The 18,938-nt window shown below is 39.8% G+C and overlaps 1 protein-coding gene across 1 annotated transcript in view; it reads right to left on the bottom strand.

Moving 5' to 3' along the window:
• The window catches only part of LOC137333715 (Fanconi anemia group A protein-like), a 79,383-nt gene extending 60,886 nt beyond the window's left edge, over positions 1-18,497 (bottom strand). Inside the window, exons 1-8 of the mRNA XM_067998023.1 lie at positions 17,925-18,497; positions 15,681-15,790; positions 15,432-15,525; positions 8,942-9,084; positions 7,766-7,861; positions 4,293-4,366; positions 2,700-2,812; positions 905-987 (exon numbers count right to left, since the gene is read on the bottom strand). Of these exons, the coding sequence (XP_067854124.1) occupies positions 905-987; positions 2,700-2,812; positions 4,293-4,366; positions 7,766-7,861; positions 8,942-9,084; positions 15,432-15,525; positions 15,681-15,790; positions 17,925-18,000 (789 nt within the window). The 5' untranslated portion in view covers positions 18,001-18,497. The remainder of the gene's footprint in view (positions 1-904; positions 988-2,699; positions 2,813-4,292; positions 4,367-7,765; positions 7,862-8,941; positions 9,085-15,431; positions 15,526-15,680; positions 15,791-17,924) is intronic.
• Between the last annotated feature and the right edge of the window lie 441 nt (positions 18,498-18,938).

The raw sequence follows: 18,938 nt of genomic DNA, 5'->3' as shown, positions 1-18,938 counted from the left end.
TAATTGAGCTTCAGTGCTGGGAAAAGTAAATGAGATATTCTCCTTGATATGGCTTCTACTACAGTAGTCTCTACCCTGAGAAGTGAAGGACTGATAGCCCAGAAACTACTGTACTATTTAGTGTAAATGTGCACCAAAGGGATACTTTTTTTTTGAAGTTAGCATTGAGACACAAATGATAACTGTGTAAAAATCTGCACCAAAAAAAAGTATACCTTTCTCAAAAAAATCTCTTTGCAGGCCATATTTTCTCTTCCAGCATAACAATCCTATATACCAATATGTTACTAACTTTTAGCAATTTTTTTTTTTTTAAGAATGATAATGCTTTTGGGGAGGTGGAGGCATTTGAATTTTGGGGAGAAAACTGACTTAACCTTGTCTGCCTTCCAGCACCTCCTTACAACAGAACATAGAATGTTATTCACACTGGCTAATTCAGACTAGTGCACAGTTTCGAAAAAGGAGATAAAAAGGTACTTCTGTATATGAGAATATTTCATACTGTGAAATTGAACACAGAATTGTATACATAGTATTGTTTGTCAGAGTTTGTCTCTTTCAGCACTGCATCACCATGGCTACTAAGCACTTGTATGGAGCTTGACGATATGTGATAGGAACAGGGCATGTTTTGCAATATTATGACACTGGATAAAGGTTGTGATAGACTAATAAGAGGTGATGAAAAATAACATACTCCATGTTACAGTGAGAATACTTTTGCATGTATTAAGTTAATAAATAATAGCCAACCAGCATATTGAGTGGTGGTTTGAATTCAGTCTCCTAATGTTCTCGTTCTGGATTTAAAAGATCTGCAGTCTGCAATGGTACAAACACTGCAGACCTCAACTAGTAACTCTGGGTCCCAGTGAAGGTGTAACATCCGTATTATCCTCACCTGTGGAAACTGCTGCACCTTAGGATCCAACTCCACAACATTCAGTTCCTGAAATCCATTTCTCACTAATACAGTCACAATATCTGAAAAGACAAAATAATATTAAGTAACCACAACTGAGAAACAGGCAATCAGAATTACTACAGCTATGGAGATGAAAACAAAAACAAATGCTGGAATTCAGAAATAAAAACAGAAAATGCAGGAAACACAGAACAAAGTTGTCAGCATCTGGAGAGAAAAGATGGGGAAATGTTCGGGGTGTACATTCTTTGCCTGAACAGAGCTGCTGTGTATTGCTAGCATTTTCTGTTTTTCACCTACTACAATTCTTGATCATTTTCTTGATTTCTTTTTACCTGCATGAAAGTTCATGAAGCTTAGTTGAAAAAATACATTAAGATACATTACTGCAATTATTTTTTCCAATACAGGTGAATAGAAACAGAATCTTACAATGTAAAATGAAGACAACAGGTCAGTATAATACTACAATCCCCAAACACCTAGACACATTGACCCTTACCAATGCAACTTCTCAGTTGATCTGCCAAGAAGTCTTTCTTCATGGTGGATGAAGATGCCTTGACCAGAAACCACGCCATGGTTGGCAACTTCATCACCAGAGGAAATGTAATGAATTGGATTAAGCTTCTATCTATTAGCTGTCCAACACTACTGGGTCAATGGCCAAGAATTTCCTGGATCGCACTTACGCAGAAATCATGCCGAAATTTACACCGGTTTCTGCGCCAATCTTGTCGATGGGAACTTACACAAATATTACCGGCAGAGCTCATTTGTCAACACTGAAATGCAAAAACCGGCATTAAACAAGCATAAATGCAGGAAACTGCCATGTGCTGGTCTTTAGCAAGGGGGTGGGACTATGCAAATGAGCTGGAGGGTTTTGGCAGATATATCTCAAGTGGAGCAAACGATCAAGCAAAGTTTTGGTGTAAAACCAATGTAAATCAATTATGCACGTGTTTCCTTGGCACACTCCACTCGCCGAAAAGTTCCAGGAAATTCCAGGCCAATGGTTTTGTTGCTGTTTGGTCAACTGTTTTTCTAATTCTTGAGTCAGTTTAAGTTTTATATTGAAATGCACTGTTTAGTTCATATCAATCTGCAAACAGTAGATATTCATTTTCTTACAGTAAGTGAAAACTGTACAGTAGCACTTTTAATGCAGGAAAAATTGAATATAGTGAATGTAAAAAAACCTGTTCTAAGATGCCTTCAACATAATATCAGTGCAAGATCCTAAGTTACTTCTATGAAAATGAAGCAATGCATCCACAGGCAATGCAACTGCTCAAAGTAGATGTGTAACTATGTAAACAAAGGCACTTCAGCAGCATCAAACCTGCAAAAATTCAAAGGACAGATATATAGCTTTTACAGGAAGCAGCACTTTTATAAGGCCACAATACTGGAGTATTTGCAGAGTGTGCAAAGGTGATTCTTTAGGTTCCTTCATTGTAGATTGCCAGCTCCCACCATGCCACAATAGTCAGTACTTCTGCAAAGATGCCACATGACATTACTCATCCAATGGATACTAGTTATAGTAACAAAATGCTTACAATGGCAGGGCCCAATGAATAAACTGAGATACACTAAAGTAAGCATACAAATGATTAAAATGACTACCTAATATACCTAAGGGCACTTTAGTTGACAATTTAATTCAGTATAAAAGTACATTTTTTGCCTTTAACTAATTTAGAAGATTGAGTGTTTTGCATAAACTGCATTTTGAAATGTTTAGTATTTCAACCATTCTCCCTACCTGATAGTATCTCCCTCTGTATATCTTCATGCTGGTGTTGATCCTCAGACCCCAAGCAAACGAGGCACAGATCACTGAAGAGCCAGCATACCACAGCAGTCACATCAGGGTTACTGTTCACAGAGCAGAAAATCAGGACTTCTTCTCCAGTCAGCTCGCAAGTATGGTTTTAAACATCAGATTAGGACGTTTACATTCATCTGGTAGCTTTGAATAAAGGATCCTCTGCAATTTTCTATTGATACTATAAAATTATGTAATGATTTTGTAAAAAAAAAATCTACCAAAAGAAAATGCAGTGGTATATCATCATGACAGTTCCTTGTTCTCCTCTCCCATGGCTAAACCTCTGGCTGGCCAGTTTCAGGCAACACTTCAGCTGCTTCCCATCGCTCCAGCCCTAACCGCTGCCACTCCTGGAGGTTGAGGCCAAGAGTCGTGGCAAAATGTGGTCTCCTCCACCCCCCAACATAAATTTAGAGTGAAGCCCCAATACGGATATCAAAAAAATCACAGCAGTAATACTTTCTTTAAAAAAATAAAACCAATTTATTGTATATACCGAAGACAAACAGAAAGAGAGAGTGAGGGGCACAGGAAAATTAGAAAATACAAAACAAGCCAATAGATACTTAGAGGCAAAAGGGAGAAAAATTATACTCTAAATTAAACGGTTAAAGTTTTATCATGAACTTAAATGTTACCGTGAAAAAAATGGAATTGTAGAGATGGTACACTTGAATAAAGACAAACAGTTCTGTACTATCAATGATTCCTGAATATGATCAATTGGAGAAATGTTTTGATAGAACATCACCAAATACTTGTCTCCTTTCTGCGCAGATTGAGGATAATAATTTGAGGCAATCTGAAACAGCTGCCGGCTCAGGACATCAATGCACTTTTATTATGTGGGAAAAATTAGGGACTAGGATATATAAGGTGAGCACCAATCTGAGCCACGGGTGATTCAATACCACATACCCAACAGGAGCACAAGTACTTTTATTCATGTCATGCAGTGTGTGATGAAGTCAGAATATTTTAAAAAGAGGTGGTAAAGTTGCCTCTCACCTATCAAGGGTTTACAATTAATACCCTACATCTAAACATATAAAAATTGGAACCATACACATTAGTACAAAAAAGGTAATTTTACAAAACTGAATGGCAACAAAGAAACCTATCAGCTACCACACTGAGGTGACAAAATAGGATCATAAAAAGAAGCAACACAAATGTGGCTGCTGTGGGCACATAGCAAATTCTCGAAAAGCGAGATGGAGCACAGCACATGCTAATTTAAAGAGAAAAAAGGAAAGACCAGGTACAAAAGGGAAGGTATATGGAATAGCACAAATAATGAGGTGCTAAAGAAGAACCAAGGATACCTCTTTGTGTCATCGCCTTTCCATCCACCCCTACAGTTGTTCTAAGCTCCTAACACAACTCAATTTTCTCTTTCTACAAATCCCACCTGAAAATGATCTGCACGTCCTCACATGACAACCAGCCACTCAGCAATGTTGCCACCATACTGCCAATCACTGTTAATGGGACACAGAAAGCTATTTATTTCTTCGACCGACGTACCTCGCTACCAGCTCTTCAAGGCTCACAATGTTCTCCTTCTGCAAATGCCAAACAACTTCCAGTGTGGGTAGTTCCTATATAAAAGAAAAATTATATTGTCTCCATCAGCAATAGCACTTATCATGCGAATGTACTAGGTATTCTGTGCCTGGTACACCGTAAACTAGAAAATAAGTCAACATCTGTAACCAAAGAATAACGGTAATAAAAAATTTTAAAATGAATACGCTTCTATTTATAACTCTATCCACGGGCAGGAAAATAGCAAAACAAAGTTTTAGAACTAAATTTGTGTTGAGAAATAAACTTGGAACTGATGAACAGGAGATGACATTACAATAGGGAATATATCATAGCAGGATAAACAGATATTTTAGTTTAGTCCACTGTACGTTTTACTTAACACAAATGGCAATAGAAAGTGAAGCACACAGACCAAACAAAACCACTAACAAAATCAGATGATTGATCAGCATAACTGCACTTCATTTCATGTCGAGCAAACTTTTTGTCACAGAACATAGGGGGCCGGATTTTTTTTTTAATTCATTCATGGGATGTGGGCAATGCTGGCAAGGCCAGCATTTATTGTCCATCCCTAATTGCCCTTGGGAAGGTGGTGGTGAGCCGCCGCCTTGAACCGCTGCAGTCCATGTGGTGGAGGTTCTCCCACAGTGCTGTTAGGTAGGGAGTTCTAGGATTTTGACCCAGCAACGATGAAGGAACGGCGATATATTTCCAAGTCAGGATAGTGCGTGATTGGGAGGAGAACGTGCAGGTGGTGTTGTTCCCATGCGCCTGCTGCCCTTGTCCTACTAGCTGGTAGAGGTCGCGGGTTTGGGAGGTGCTGTCGAAGAAGCCTTGGCAAGTTGCTGCAGTACATCTTGTAAATGGTACACACTGCAGCCACGGTGCGCCGGTGGTGGAGGGAGTGAATGTTTAAGGTGGTGGATGGCATACCAATCAAGCAGGCTGCTTTGTCCTGGATGGTGTCGAGCTTCTTGAGTGTTGTTGGAGCTGCACTCATCCAGGCAAGTGGAGAGTATTCCATCACACTCTTGACTTGTGCCTTGTAGATGGTGGAAAGGCTTTGAGGAGTCAGGAGGTGAGTCACTCGCTGCAGAACACCCAGCCTTTGACCTGTTCTTGCAGCCACAGTATGGTCCAGTTAAATTTCTGGTCAATGGTGACCCTCAGGATGTTGATAGTGCGAGATTCGGTGATGGTAATGCCGTTGAATGTCAAAGGGAAGTGGTTAGACTCTCTCTTATTGGAGATGGTCATTGTCTGGCACGAATGTTACTTGCAACTTATCAGCCGAAGCCTGGATTTTGTCCAGGTCTTGCTGCATATGGGCACAGACTGGCTTCATTATCTGAGGGGTTGCAAGTGGAACTGAACACTGTGCAATCATCAGCAAACATCCATTTCTGACCTTATGATGGAGGGCAAGTCATTGATGAAGCAGCTGGAGATGGTTGGTCATAGGATACTGCCCTGAGGAACTCCTGCAGCGATATCCTGGGGCTGAGATGATTGGGCTCCAACACCCACGACCATCTTCCTTTGTGCTAGGTATGACTCCAGCCACTGGAGAGTTTTCCTCGATTCCCAATGACTTCAATTTTACTAGGGATCCTTGATGCCACATTTGGTCAAATGCTGCCTTAATGTCAATTCTGTAAAAATAACGGTGAGGCTAACAGCGTTCACCGTTATTTATTTACAAATCGAACAGTAACTTCCAGAGACCGCACATGTGCAGTTAAACGTGGAAATCGGGAAGTTGCTGCCCAAGATACCCAGCTGCTCCAAAAGCTGCGCGAAAATGGAATCTCACCGGCTGACTCAGCATTCAAATGAATTGAATGGCATGAAGTTCCTGTGCTGATGTCGTAGATATGGACTACACTCACCAGAAAATGTTAGATTTTGTCCATTCCAGTGCAAGTACCCTTTTAACAGTGTGGTAAGTCTTAATTATTGCCATGGAACCTCTCTGGCACTGAAAATTAACTTTTACAAGCGTGGAGTCTCATTCCTTCAGCTTTTAATTATTATATAATTTTTTTTCTTACTGTCTCTTTTATCTATGTCTCTTAATCCAATATTTCTTTCCCTCTTTATTTCACTTACAGTACCTGATTTGTCAATGAATTCACTATTCTAACTGACACTTCCTGGTTTAGTATATGCGCTGCTCATTAATGATTCTTCAATCTTGATTGGTTACTTGTTACACTGTTGCTTGCCCTGTTCACACAGGTCCAAGACGCTGAATGGATCTCTAACTTATAGTAACTTGCTGTGCAAAAGCTCATAGAAAGTCTATAGGTAAGTGCAAGTCTAACAAATGGCAGGCGCCATTCATTTGCCACTCACAGCAAAATCCAGTCCATTATACAATCTTGCATTCTGATGAAATTGCTACAGTATTTAATCTTGAGATATTTACTCCAGCTGCTCAATACTACTATAATTGGCCTTGCAGCATGTGCTACCACTACCTATCTGGCAAAGGCATACCTTCTGAATTTAACCCCAACCAAAACTATCAGCCACAGAAACATTGTTAGCCTGCAGTTTTTCTCACAGGGAAGCCTTTTGAAGAGCTAGAATATGGAATAAATTCAGCAGGCAAGGAAAGAGAGCTCCACAGAGCATTCATGAATATTTTTCATTCTAAAATTTGTAATGTTTAGGAGTGTCATAGTAGCCTTCTGTCCTTAAAAGAGCATTTTATAAATGTGACAAGACTACTTTATATAGAAGTCTTTTAAATGGAATTAAAAACTCACATAGCAGCATGAACATCTGAATACCTAAACATCAGTTTGCACAGGAAAGAGCTGTTTTATATTCTGTTTTAATGGAAGAAGTGGAAAGCCCTAAGCATTGAGCTTTTTGCAGTACTGAATCTGAGAGAATTGTGAATTTTCAGTACAAAATATTCTATTATTTACACTGAACAGCTATCTCTAGCAATCAACAGTTAAGTCAAAAAAAGTCTGTGCAACCAATGACAATACCAGGAGAACACCTCATGCAATGAACAGCTGGACTAAGATTAGGTTGGACACAATCCTCATTTAGGCCAGTCTGCAACACCTTAATTTTCTTGGTTGGTTATTTTAAGGCCAACAAAAGCAATTTAAAGAAATAAACTCTTCACTCAACCCTTAGTAAAGATGATATAAATGAAAATATGAAATGCTTCTTGAAACATTCATTATAAATTCTGTTGCACTATTGTGTCATCGTGAGTTCGCAACACTACAATAGAATTTAGCCTGGATTAAGTACAGTTTGACAAATTTGATATTTTCCATAAAAATCAGATACGTTTCTATCACAGTCTATGTAAATTGTCTCAAATTCACCATTAACACATCAGGTTCAGATATGTGTTCCCAACAGAGATACAACTATAGTTGTGACCCCATAATTATATCACACTGGACCTTTTTTCTCACCTTTGCTTTCCAAATCTCCTTACTGAATTGCAGTCGGCTGAACATGCTAGAGGACAACAGTTCTTGCATACTCTGAAGTAAACAGGCAAGCATACACTGGAATAATATGAATGAATCAGTGTTAGTGAACAGTGGCATCTAAAAAATGAAAATTGACATCTTTCAGTTTTGTTGTGTTATAGAGTGCCCATTTTATCCTTTTGTTTTATAGATAGTGATCAGTTTCTACTACCCTAGATTATTTATTGTTGATTTAAGAAACAAAATCTAAAAACTGTTTCTTTTTCCATTTATCAATCGTTATGATTTTTTTTACTCTTTTGACTCTGACCATTTAGACTATTCCAGAATTAATGCTCAGAATCAGTAGAAATCATTGTACAGCCTATTTTTTCCCCTAAGTATTTTAGTGAATTTCTGTACTCATCAAGGCAAGGGATGTTAGTGCTGGGGAATGGAGCACGTTCCTATTTTAGACACTCAAGTACAGTTGCAGAGTTACGCTCCCTCTGCTCTGATCCGGTAATGTGCCAAAAGCTTCCAGCCTCGGAGAGCCACGTCCTAGTGCACCAGTGTGATATTTCCATTTCCCACACCAGCTAGCCAGCGTCCACTTGAGTAAGATTGTCAAATATTATCAAATCAGGGGCAGCTTTGTATTGAGTGGACACTACGAACTGGTGACTGCTCAAATTCACTTCACATAGAGCCCCTATAGCCAACAGATTTTTAAAAACTTTTACTCCATCAGTCAGAGTTGGATTCATACCCCGGACCCTGACTTGAAAAGGCTGTTAATCTACTATACCTTCTAGCCCAAGCAAGATCCTTACAGTTCCAATGAATGTATAGCAGACGGAGGATAATAAGGCCCTGGACTAGACATTGGGAAGGCACACAAACTAACCTTTGTCAAAACAGTGGCAAACATCTAAACATTCCTTCCTTCCTACTACTTTCAACAGAAACTTGAACTATTTCAAATCAATCACTACTCTCACTTGTTCAACCGATATTGTAATAAATCAGACCAGTGGCAAAGTCAGATGGACCACATGGCATCCTGACTTCACTGTAGATGACTAACTTAAAAGAATAGTTTTAGCCAGTCCTGCTCTAAATGTACATTTACTGCCATCATTTGTATACTTGTCTGATCAAAAGAAATTCACCTACTCTTTGAACAGAATCCAATATAACACTACGTCTGGACGTAACCCTAAGTAGCATTATTTGTTGAATTTTCTCCACGGATGCTCTGGCAGACAAAAGTCCAACTGGTAGGTCCATCTGCAAAGCCTGCTCTTGTAGAACTGAGGCTAGGAAAGAAACACGTTGATTAGTAAATGCATTAAACAATATTTCAAATTTCTTAAAAGACTGAAATATACCAATATAACACAAATGCATCCTGATGGTTTTTAAAACTACTTAAGTGTAATAAATAGCAGACAGCCAACAATGTCATCAACCTCACCTAAAATTAAAATTAATTGGGTTGTGCAGTGGCTCCAATGCTCATGCCCTAATGCTCAGTGACAAGGCGTAGGGATGAATGCAGGTTTGACTCCTGCTTCAGGCAGTCCCTTATCTTAGCTGCAGCTAGTAGACTGGCTCTGATCATCCTTATAGCTGCAGATGTGTCAAGTATACTGAAAACTGCTATAAAACTTGAAACAGAACACATCATTCTGACACCAGAATCCAGTTGCAGCTACTGCCTAACCGCATTTCGGAGCTGGAGCTGCGGGTAGATTCACTGTGGAGCATCCGCGATGCTGAGACTATCGTGGATAGCACATTCAGTGAGGTGGTCACACCGCAGGTAAAGATTACGCAGGCAGAAAGGAAATGGGTGACCACCAGGCAGAGTAAAAGGACTAGGCAGGTAGAGCAGGAGTCCCCTGGGGCCATCTCCCTCTCAAACAGATATTCTGCTTTGGATACTGTTGGGGGAGATGGCTTATCAGGGGAAAGCAGCAAGAGCCAAGTTCGGGGCACCACGGGTGGCTCTGCTGCACAGGAGGGGAGGAAGAAGAGTGGCAGGGCTATAGTGATAGGGGACTCAATTGTAAGGGGAACAGAGAGGCATTTCTGCGGCCGCAAACGTGACTCCAGGATGATATGTTGCCTCCCTGGTGCTAGGGTCAAGGATGTTGCGGAGCAGCTGCAGGGCATTCTGGAGGGGGAGGGTGAACAGCCAGTAGTCGTGGTCCATATTGGTACCAATGACATAGGTTAAAAAAAAGGGATGAGGTCCTGCAAGGTGTATTTAAGGAGTTAGGGGATAAATTAAAAAGCAGGACTTCAAAGGTAGTGACCTTAGGATTACTACCAGTGCCACGTGCTAGTGAGTATAGGAACAGGAGAATAGACAGGATGAATGCGTGGCTGCGGGGATGGTGTAGGAGGGAGGGATTTAGATTCCTGGGACATTGGGACCAGTTCTGGGGAAGGTGGGACCTGTACAAGCGGGACGGGTTGCACCCGAGCAGAACCGGGACCAATGTCCTCGCGGGGGTGTTTGCTAGTGCAGTTGGGGAAGGTATAAACTAGAGTGGCAGGGGGATGTGAACCTGAGTGGGGAGTCAGAAAGGAGTAAAGTTAAGAGCAGCAAGAGAGGGGAAGACCCAGGGGAAATTTACAATACAAATAGCACAAACAGTTGTTCAAGAACAAGTGAAAGGGAAAAGCATAGAGCAGCAGAAAGAAAGTGTACTTTAGGCACTACAGATAAAGTAAAAACTAGAAGGCGTAAGGCGATTAACCCAGCATCAAAGCTGAAGGTCAGGCTAGTGTGTGTGGCCCAACTAAGAGTTCTATATACAAATGCACAGAGTATAAGGAATAAATTAAATGAACTACAGGTTCAAATTAAAATTGGAGGGTATGACATGATAGCTATTACAGAGACATGGCTGCAGGATGGTCAGGATTGGGAACTAAATATACCAGGTTATAAGGTCTACAGGAGAGATAGGGAAAATGGAAGAGGGGGAGGAGTAGCCTTAATGATTAGAGATGAAATCACTTCAATGATAAAGGGGGATATAACGAGAGGTAAGCAGCCAACAGAGACCTTATGGGTTGAATTGAGAAATAGGAAAGGATCTCAGACTATAGTGGGAGTTGTATATAGGAGCCCTGGCAGCAGCTCTGAAGTGCTAGATTGTATAAATGCAGAGATTAGACAAGCGTGTAAGAAAGGCATAGTGGTCTTAATGGGGGACTTTAACCTTCACATAGATTGGGAAAAGCAGACTAGCAACTGTCAGAAAGGTAGCGAATTTCTTGAGTGTGTGCGGGATAGTTTTCTGCAGCAGTATGTCCTAGAGGCAACAAGGGGGCAAGCCATACTAGATTTAGTAATGAATAATGAACCAGATTTAGTTAACGGCTTAACTGTGCGTGAACATCTATCCAATAGTGATCATAACATGATCGAGTTCAATGTAGTGTTTGAAAGGGAAAAAAGTGTATCAGCTGCTAAGATTCTAGACTTGGGCAAGGACAACTTCAATGGGATGAGACAGAGACTATCCACAGTAAACTGGACAAATCTGTTAATGGGTAAAACGACTGATGATCAGTGGGAAATGTTTAAAGAAACATTTAACGTGATACAGAATCGGTTTATACTCCTGAGGGGCAAGAACTCTACTTGCCAAAAAAAACAGCCATGGTCAACTAAAGAGGTAAGGGACAGTATAAGACATAAGGAAAGGGCATACAAAAAGGCAAAAAATGGCACAGATCCTGGTGAATGGGAAGGATACAAAGATCAACAAAGGGTCACAAAACAGATAGTAAGAGCTGCAAGAGAGTATGAAAAGGAACTCGCAAGGAATATCAAAACCAATACGAAGAACTTTTATAGTTATATTAGGAAAACGAGAGGGGTCAGGAGCAGTGTTGGCCCCTTAAAAACTGAAAGTGGGGATATTGTCATTGACAATGGGGAAATGGCAGACATGTTGAATAATTACTTTGCGTCAGTATTTACAGTAGAAAAAGAGGATAGCATGCCGGAAATCCCAAGAAAACTAATATTGAATCAGGGACAGGGACTCGATAAAATTAACATAAGTAAAGCAACAGCAATGAAGAAAATAACAGCATTAAAGAGTGACAAATCCCCAGGACCAGATGGTTTCCATCCCAGGGTTTTAAAGGAAGTAGGTGAGCATATTGCGGATGCCCTAACTATAAACTTTCAAAGTTCTCTAGATTCAGGAACTGTCCATCTAGATTGGAAAATTGCACATGTCACCCCGCTTTTTAAGAAAGGAGAGAGAGGGAAACCGGGGAATTATAGACCAGTTAGCCTAACATCTGTTGTGGGGAAAATGCTGGAGTCCATAATTAAGGATAGGGTGACTGAACACCTCGAGAATTTTCAGTTAATCAGAGAGAGCCAGCATAGATTTGTGAAAGGTAGGTCGTGCCTGACAAACCTGATTGAATTTTTTGAAGAGGTGACTAAAGTAGTGGGCAGGGGAATGTCAATGGATGTTATTTGTATGGACTTCCAGAAGGCATTTGATAAGGTCCCACATAAGAGACTGTTAGCTAAGATAGAAGCCCATGGAATCGAGGGAAAAGTACGGACTTGGTTAGGAAGTTGGCTGAGCGAAAGGCGACAGAGAGTAGGGATAATGAGAAGGTACTCACATTGGCAGGATGTGACTAGTGGAGTCCCGCAGGGATCTGTCTTGGGGCCTCAATTATTCACAATATTTATTAACGACTTAAATGAAGGCATAGAAAGTCTCATATCTAAGTTTGCCGACGACACAAAGATTGGTGGCATTGTAAGCAGTGTAGATGAAAACATAAAATTACAAAGCGATATTGATAGATTAGGTGAATGGGCAAAACTGTGGCAAATGGAATTCAATGCAGACAAATGTGAGGTCATCCACTTTGGATCAAAAAAGGATAGAACAGGGTACTTTCTAAATGGTAAAAAGTTAAAAACAGTGAATGTCCAAAGGGACTTAAGGGTTCAGGTACATAGATCATTGAAGTGTCATGAACAGGTGCAGAAAATAATCAAGAAGGCTAATGGAATGTTGGCCTTTATATCTAGAGGACTGGAGTACAAGGGGGCAGAAGTTATGCTGCAGCTATACAAAACCCTGGTTAGACCGCACTTGGAGTACTGTGAGCAGTTCTGGGCACCGCACCTTCGGAAGGACACATTGGCCTTGGAGGGAGCGCAGCGTAGGTTTACTGGAATGATACCCGGACTTCAAGGGTTAAGTTACGAGGAGAGATTACACAAATTGGGGTTGTATTCTCTAGAGTTTAGAAGGTTAAGGGGTGATCTGATCGAAGTTTAGAAGATATTAAGGGGAACAGATAGGGTGGATAGAGAGAAACTATTTTCACTGGTTGGGGGTTTTAGGAGTAGGGGGCTCTAAATATTAGAGCCAGACCTTTCAGGAGCGAGATTAGAAAACATTTCTACACACAAAGGGTGGTAGAAGTTTGGAACTCTCTTCTGCAAACGGCAATTGATACTAGCTCAATTGTTAAATTTAAATCTGAGATAGATAGCTTTTTGGCAACCAAAGGTATTAAGGGATATGGGCCAAAGGGAGGTATATGGAGTTAGATCACAGATCAGCCATGATCTTATCAAATGGCGGAGCAGGCACGAGGGGCTGAATGGCCTACTCCTGTTCCTACGTTCCTATATTAGGATTTTTTGAGGATATAACAAGCAGGGTAGATAAAGAGGAAGCAGTGGATGTAGTCTATTTGGATTTTCAAAAGGGTATTCGATAAGGTGCCACATAAAAGGTTGTTATACAAGGCGAGGGCTCATGGAATTGGGGGTAATATATTAACAAGGATAGAGGATTGGTTAATGGACAGAAAAGAGAGTAGGGATAAATGGGTCATTTTCAGGTTAGCAGGCTGTAACAAGTGGGGTGTCGCAAGGATCAGTGCTTGGGCCAAAGATATTTACAATCTATATTAATGACTTAGATGAAGGGACCGAGTGTAATGTATCCAAGTTTGCTGATGATACAAAGCTAGGTGGAAAAATAAGCTGTGAGGAGGACACACAGTCTGCAAAGGGATAATGATAGGTTAAGTGAGTGGGCAAGGTGGTGGCAGATAGAGTATAATGTGGGGAAATGATCGGAAGAATAGAAAAACAGAATATTTTTTAAATGGTGAGAAACTATTAAATGTTGGTGATCAGAGAGATTTGGGTGTCCTCATACAAGAAACACAAATTTAACATGCAGGTACAGCAAGCAATTAGGAAGGCAAATGGTATGTTGGCCTTTATTGCAAGGGGGTTGGAGTACAAGAGTAAGGAAGTCTTGCTGCAATTGTACAGGGCTTTGATGAGACCACACGTGGAGTACTGCATACAGTTTTGGTCTCCTTACCTAAGGAAGGATATACTTGCCTTAGAGGCGGTGCAACGGAGGTTCACTAGATTGATTAGTGGGATGTGTAAACGAGGAGAGATTGAGTAAAATGGGCCTATATTCTCTGGAGTTTAGAAGAATGAGAGGGGATCTCATTGAAACATATAAAATTCTTAGAGAGCTTGACGGGGTAGATGCTGATAGGCTGTTTCACCTGACTGGAGAGTCTAGAACTAGGGGTATAGTCGCAGGATAAGGAGTCGGCTATTTAGGACTGAGATGAGGAGGAATTTTTTCCACAGAGGGTGGCGAACCTTTGGAATTCTCTACCCCAGAGGGCTGTGGATGCTCGGTCATTGAGTATATTCAAGGCTGAGATCGGTAGATTTTTGGATTCTAGGGAAATCGATGGATGTGGGGATCGGGCAGGAAAGTGGAGTTGAGGTTGAAGATCAGCTATGATCTTATTGAATGGCGGAGCAGGCTCGAGGGCCCGATTGGCCTACTCCTGCTCCTATTTCTTATGTTCAAATGGACTAAATGTTTAATTTTGAGCTTCCCATTTTTAAGTAGGCATTTTACTTGTCCGCCCACCGATGTGGTTTTCTTACTGCAAAAATATATTTTTTGATACACACTACATCTTAAATGTGATCAAATTAACATGAGTAGCAGGCAAGTGGCACATCCCATTAATGCACTACATCCTGGACAGGGACATCTGGGTTTAAATTCTAGACTTGGATGACATTCTCATTTGGCTTTCTCCCTGACAGCTTATTGTTGATCTCAGCTGGGCTGTTAGACACACTATTACGCAGTCACACTTCAGCACTCCTAACTGCAGGGATTCACAGTTAAATTGCAGTGAGGTCTATCTGACTAATAAATACTGGTATCATGGTTTAGAATCACTAGACCATAATTTAGTGTCCTTATATCCATAATACCTGTTCTAATTGTCTAGGCCAGTGAAATTCACTTCCTAGTACATAAATATGCAAAGTGAACTCCAGAGATCTCAGTGATATTTGTCTGTACAGATTTACAGATCAGTGAACTTCAGGAACAATTTCTGGTTGGCATAGTTGCAGTAAATATATGGCTCCATTTTATGCAGGGATTGTATTGTGCATTTGGTCAGTTTTTGCGAACATCGGCTGTCTATGCACCCCATGTCCTTGCTGCATGAAAACAATCAGAAAAATTATGACTAAAATTATTAATGCAGACTTAAAAAGACAAACATTCTATGTGCAATTATATAATAAACTTACCCATAAAAGAACCTCTGGCAGGAGTATGAGCATCTTGATCCTCGGAGTTAACTTTACCACGATTAAATAAACATCTACTCACTGACCCATTTACCTGTAAAGAAAATAATTATTTGTGTTATTTTCTAATTGAAATTTCTGTTCTTACAATAGGAAATGCACATTTCCCATAAGAACTATCACTGCTCACCTTCCTGTACTTCTCTCTCAATTTAGCAGCTTAATTAAGATTTGCAAAATGTCTATTACCTCCAGGAGCAGGTCACCAAGGTTCTGATGGTGCCTCATAAACCGAATCACAGTCTCTTGCAGTCGACGCTCCGAAAGGCATCTCTGTCGTTGCCTGTGGGGTCTTGTACCTGGACAAATTAAAGATGTTGTGAACTCCTTAAGAGTCACTTAACTACTGTACATCAACAAATCACAATTTCCAAGACCAGCAAAAAAAACTGAACAAGGCAGGACTACACAATAGTTATTTTTCCTCTGTTCCCTTCATTCCCCATCAATCCCAGCTTAACTGCCCATTATAAGGCACGTTCCTTTGTTGTTATTATTGAAATGTAACTACTCCACTAATTAAACATTTCTAATTCAACTGTCTGTTCTAAAAAATATATATTTACAACCATAATGATTTTGGAGGGAAAAATGTGACTATCGAAAGACAGTATCAATTCAGTCAATATTAATTTCTTATTACTTATATGATCAGTGCTAAAATTCCATGTTTACCAGATGTGAAAATTATTTTGTGTCATTTATTTCAATTGTTATTTCAGGTAACAGCTATTTGTAAGATTGTATTGCCAGTGTTTAAATTTAGGTTATGACTTCAAAGAGAGTGAGATAAAATGTCTTGTCTATGTTTATGTAGGGGCAGATTGACAAGATCCCTGTGCCATGACTACATTATCATATCCTGACATTACAAATCTGAAGAACTTTTATTAAGTAGTAGCCAATATTTCTGGAGTAAGAATGTCCATCATGGCATTTCAGAGCAGAGTTCCAGGATCTAAACTAGCTCCAGCTCTTTAAATTTAAAGATGAATTAAATTTCAACAATTTCACTGGGTAGGAGGATTGTATCCTCTGAAAGTTTGGAATTTGATTCTGCCTATGCCCGAATGAATACTGAAGGACACATGACAAGATGAATAGAGATAAGGGAGGTTCTTTGAGCCACCTTAGCTCATCCAACCTTGAGTCTTAAATGTGCCCAATGTTCTTACCTCCACTATTCCACCAGGAAAACCATTCCAAGTGTTGATCACTCAATATGTAAAAAAAAGTTCTTCCTGATATGTCTAAACTTTTCTTGTTTTAGTATCCCAGCATACCTTGAACTAGTGCTCCAGATTAAGCTCATCTATACTTTTCTATAGTTTGTATTCTGCTGTATGGTCTTGTCTCAGTTGCCTCCTTTCAATGCTAAAGAGTTCCAGTTTCTCCAGTCTTTTCTCATAACTCAATCCTTTGAAGCTCTTTTCTGCAGTCTCCATAGTTTAGTTTAAATGTTTCCCTTATTTCTTAGTGACCAAAACTGAACACAATACTCAAGGTGCAGTCAAGCCAAAGGATTTTACAGCTTTAGCAGGACATCTTCCGAATTATACACAACTGACCTAAAATTATAATTAAGCTATTTGTTTTGTTTATTGCTACTCCAGTGATTTGACATTTTAAATGCCAAATCTCCTATCACACCCAGGTGCCTTTCTGCTGCACTTTTAACAATTTCAATGATGTGGAGATGCCAGTGATGAACTGGGGTGGACAAATGTAAGGAAGGAGGTAAGCTCCGAAAGCTTGTGATTTTCAAATAAAACTGTTGGACTATAACCTGGTGTTGTAAGATTCCTAACAATTTCTACACCATCCATACTAAGTTTGTGACATCTATTTTTCCTACTAATGTGGGGTACCTTGCATTTCTTTGTAGTGAATTTCATCTGCCACTGATTTGCTCAATTACAGATTTAATCTAACTCCTTTAGTAGGTTCCTGTTTTGTTTTGACCCCCCCACCCCACAATCAGTTTATCACCTACAAATATTGAAAAGCTCTTGGAAACACTCATAAGCTATAGAATCTTCACCATTCTCCATTAGAAACTTTCCACACTAAAGTTTTGTGCATCAATTAAATACTGGGTAGAACCTTAACCAAAGCAGTTGCATTCTGTATATGTTATCAGCCAGGCATTTCTAAAGCTACATGTGATTATTGTCTCTCCATTACTGTGCTATAAAGGCACTGATCTCATGAACAGCTGTTTGCCAAACTTGTTTTGTACATATACAAACACATAATGTGATATGTTAATCAGTTAAAACATATTACCTGAGAATATAGAGTGATTTTAACAAAAATTACACATGCTCTTCTGCCTCCCCAAACATATTGTTTGATGAAGATGGTGTCCCTTTAATTCAGCCCCAAATTTGAAAATAAAGAACCATAATGATTGTAAATTCAGTATAAACTCACCCAACAATTGTGAGAGTGTCTTTCTCTGAGTTGCACCAAGGGAACAAGATAGATAGTCGGAGGTAACACTGGACATTGTGTTTTACACAAAAAGCACCGCCACTGTGCAGCGATATATACAAAATCTAAACAAATACCATCTTAAGTTATCAGCTTTCTTTCACATTCTTCCTTACTGCCTATATCATTAATTCCCTACTATAAAACAATATTAACCTCTACCTCTCTCAGTACTGTGTTAAACCCTAACTCAGCATCTTTCTGCTTCAATTATTAAATAATAGCTCTAACTCTGGTATAACACCATGCTAATGCTGATTATTTTAAATTCACTCTGCTGTAACAACCTTCATTGCTAATTCTGTCTCTCTGTTACAACTGTATGAATTGCTGAACCTAACTCTTTGCTATAACTATATTAATTGGTGACACCCTCTGCTGTGGTAACCCCAACTCATTGCTGTCATTGTACGAATTTATAACGTGTTAATAGTAACTCAGTCTCTCCTTCTGCTGTAATAATGCTATTACTAACAATCTACCCACTACTGCTGCAATACATTAAACACTGACCCTAACTGCCCGCTGTTGTATTATCACTAGTCTCCTGGCGCTGCGCATGCTCTCTCTCTCTCTCTCGTTCACAATTTTACTTCCGCCCTCCTGCTAGTCCCGCGCTGCGACGACATTGGTGGGTTATTCTCCGGAAGTCACTGTCTATTGGAGGATATCGAAGGGCTCCACGTTTGATTGACAGGCCGCGCTGACCCTGTCCTGTAATCCCTGCTGTAACAAAGGTCCTTGTATTAGTTTCCAATTCTCTAATTCTTTTGGTAAGGTTTGTTTTTTTTAAAACATAAGCTGTAAATTTCTTTTTTTCCCCCCAAATCACAGATCTTAGAAAGCAACTTATATAATGGACAGAAAGTGTATAGTGAGTTGAATTTTAGTTTACTTAAATGTTGTTGCAACTTCAGATTAAAAAATCGGTTTTATTGTCGTTCACTCTCATTT

This window comes from Heptranchias perlo, chromosome 16 (assembly GCF_035084215.1).
Source record: "Heptranchias perlo isolate sHepPer1 chromosome 16, sHepPer1.hap1, whole genome shotgun sequence".
Classification (NCBI taxonomy): domain Eukaryota; kingdom Metazoa; phylum Chordata; class Chondrichthyes; order Hexanchiformes; family Hexanchidae; genus Heptranchias; species Heptranchias perlo.
Note: the sequence above shows the minus strand (reverse complement) of the source record. Positions and strands in the feature narration are given on the sequence as shown.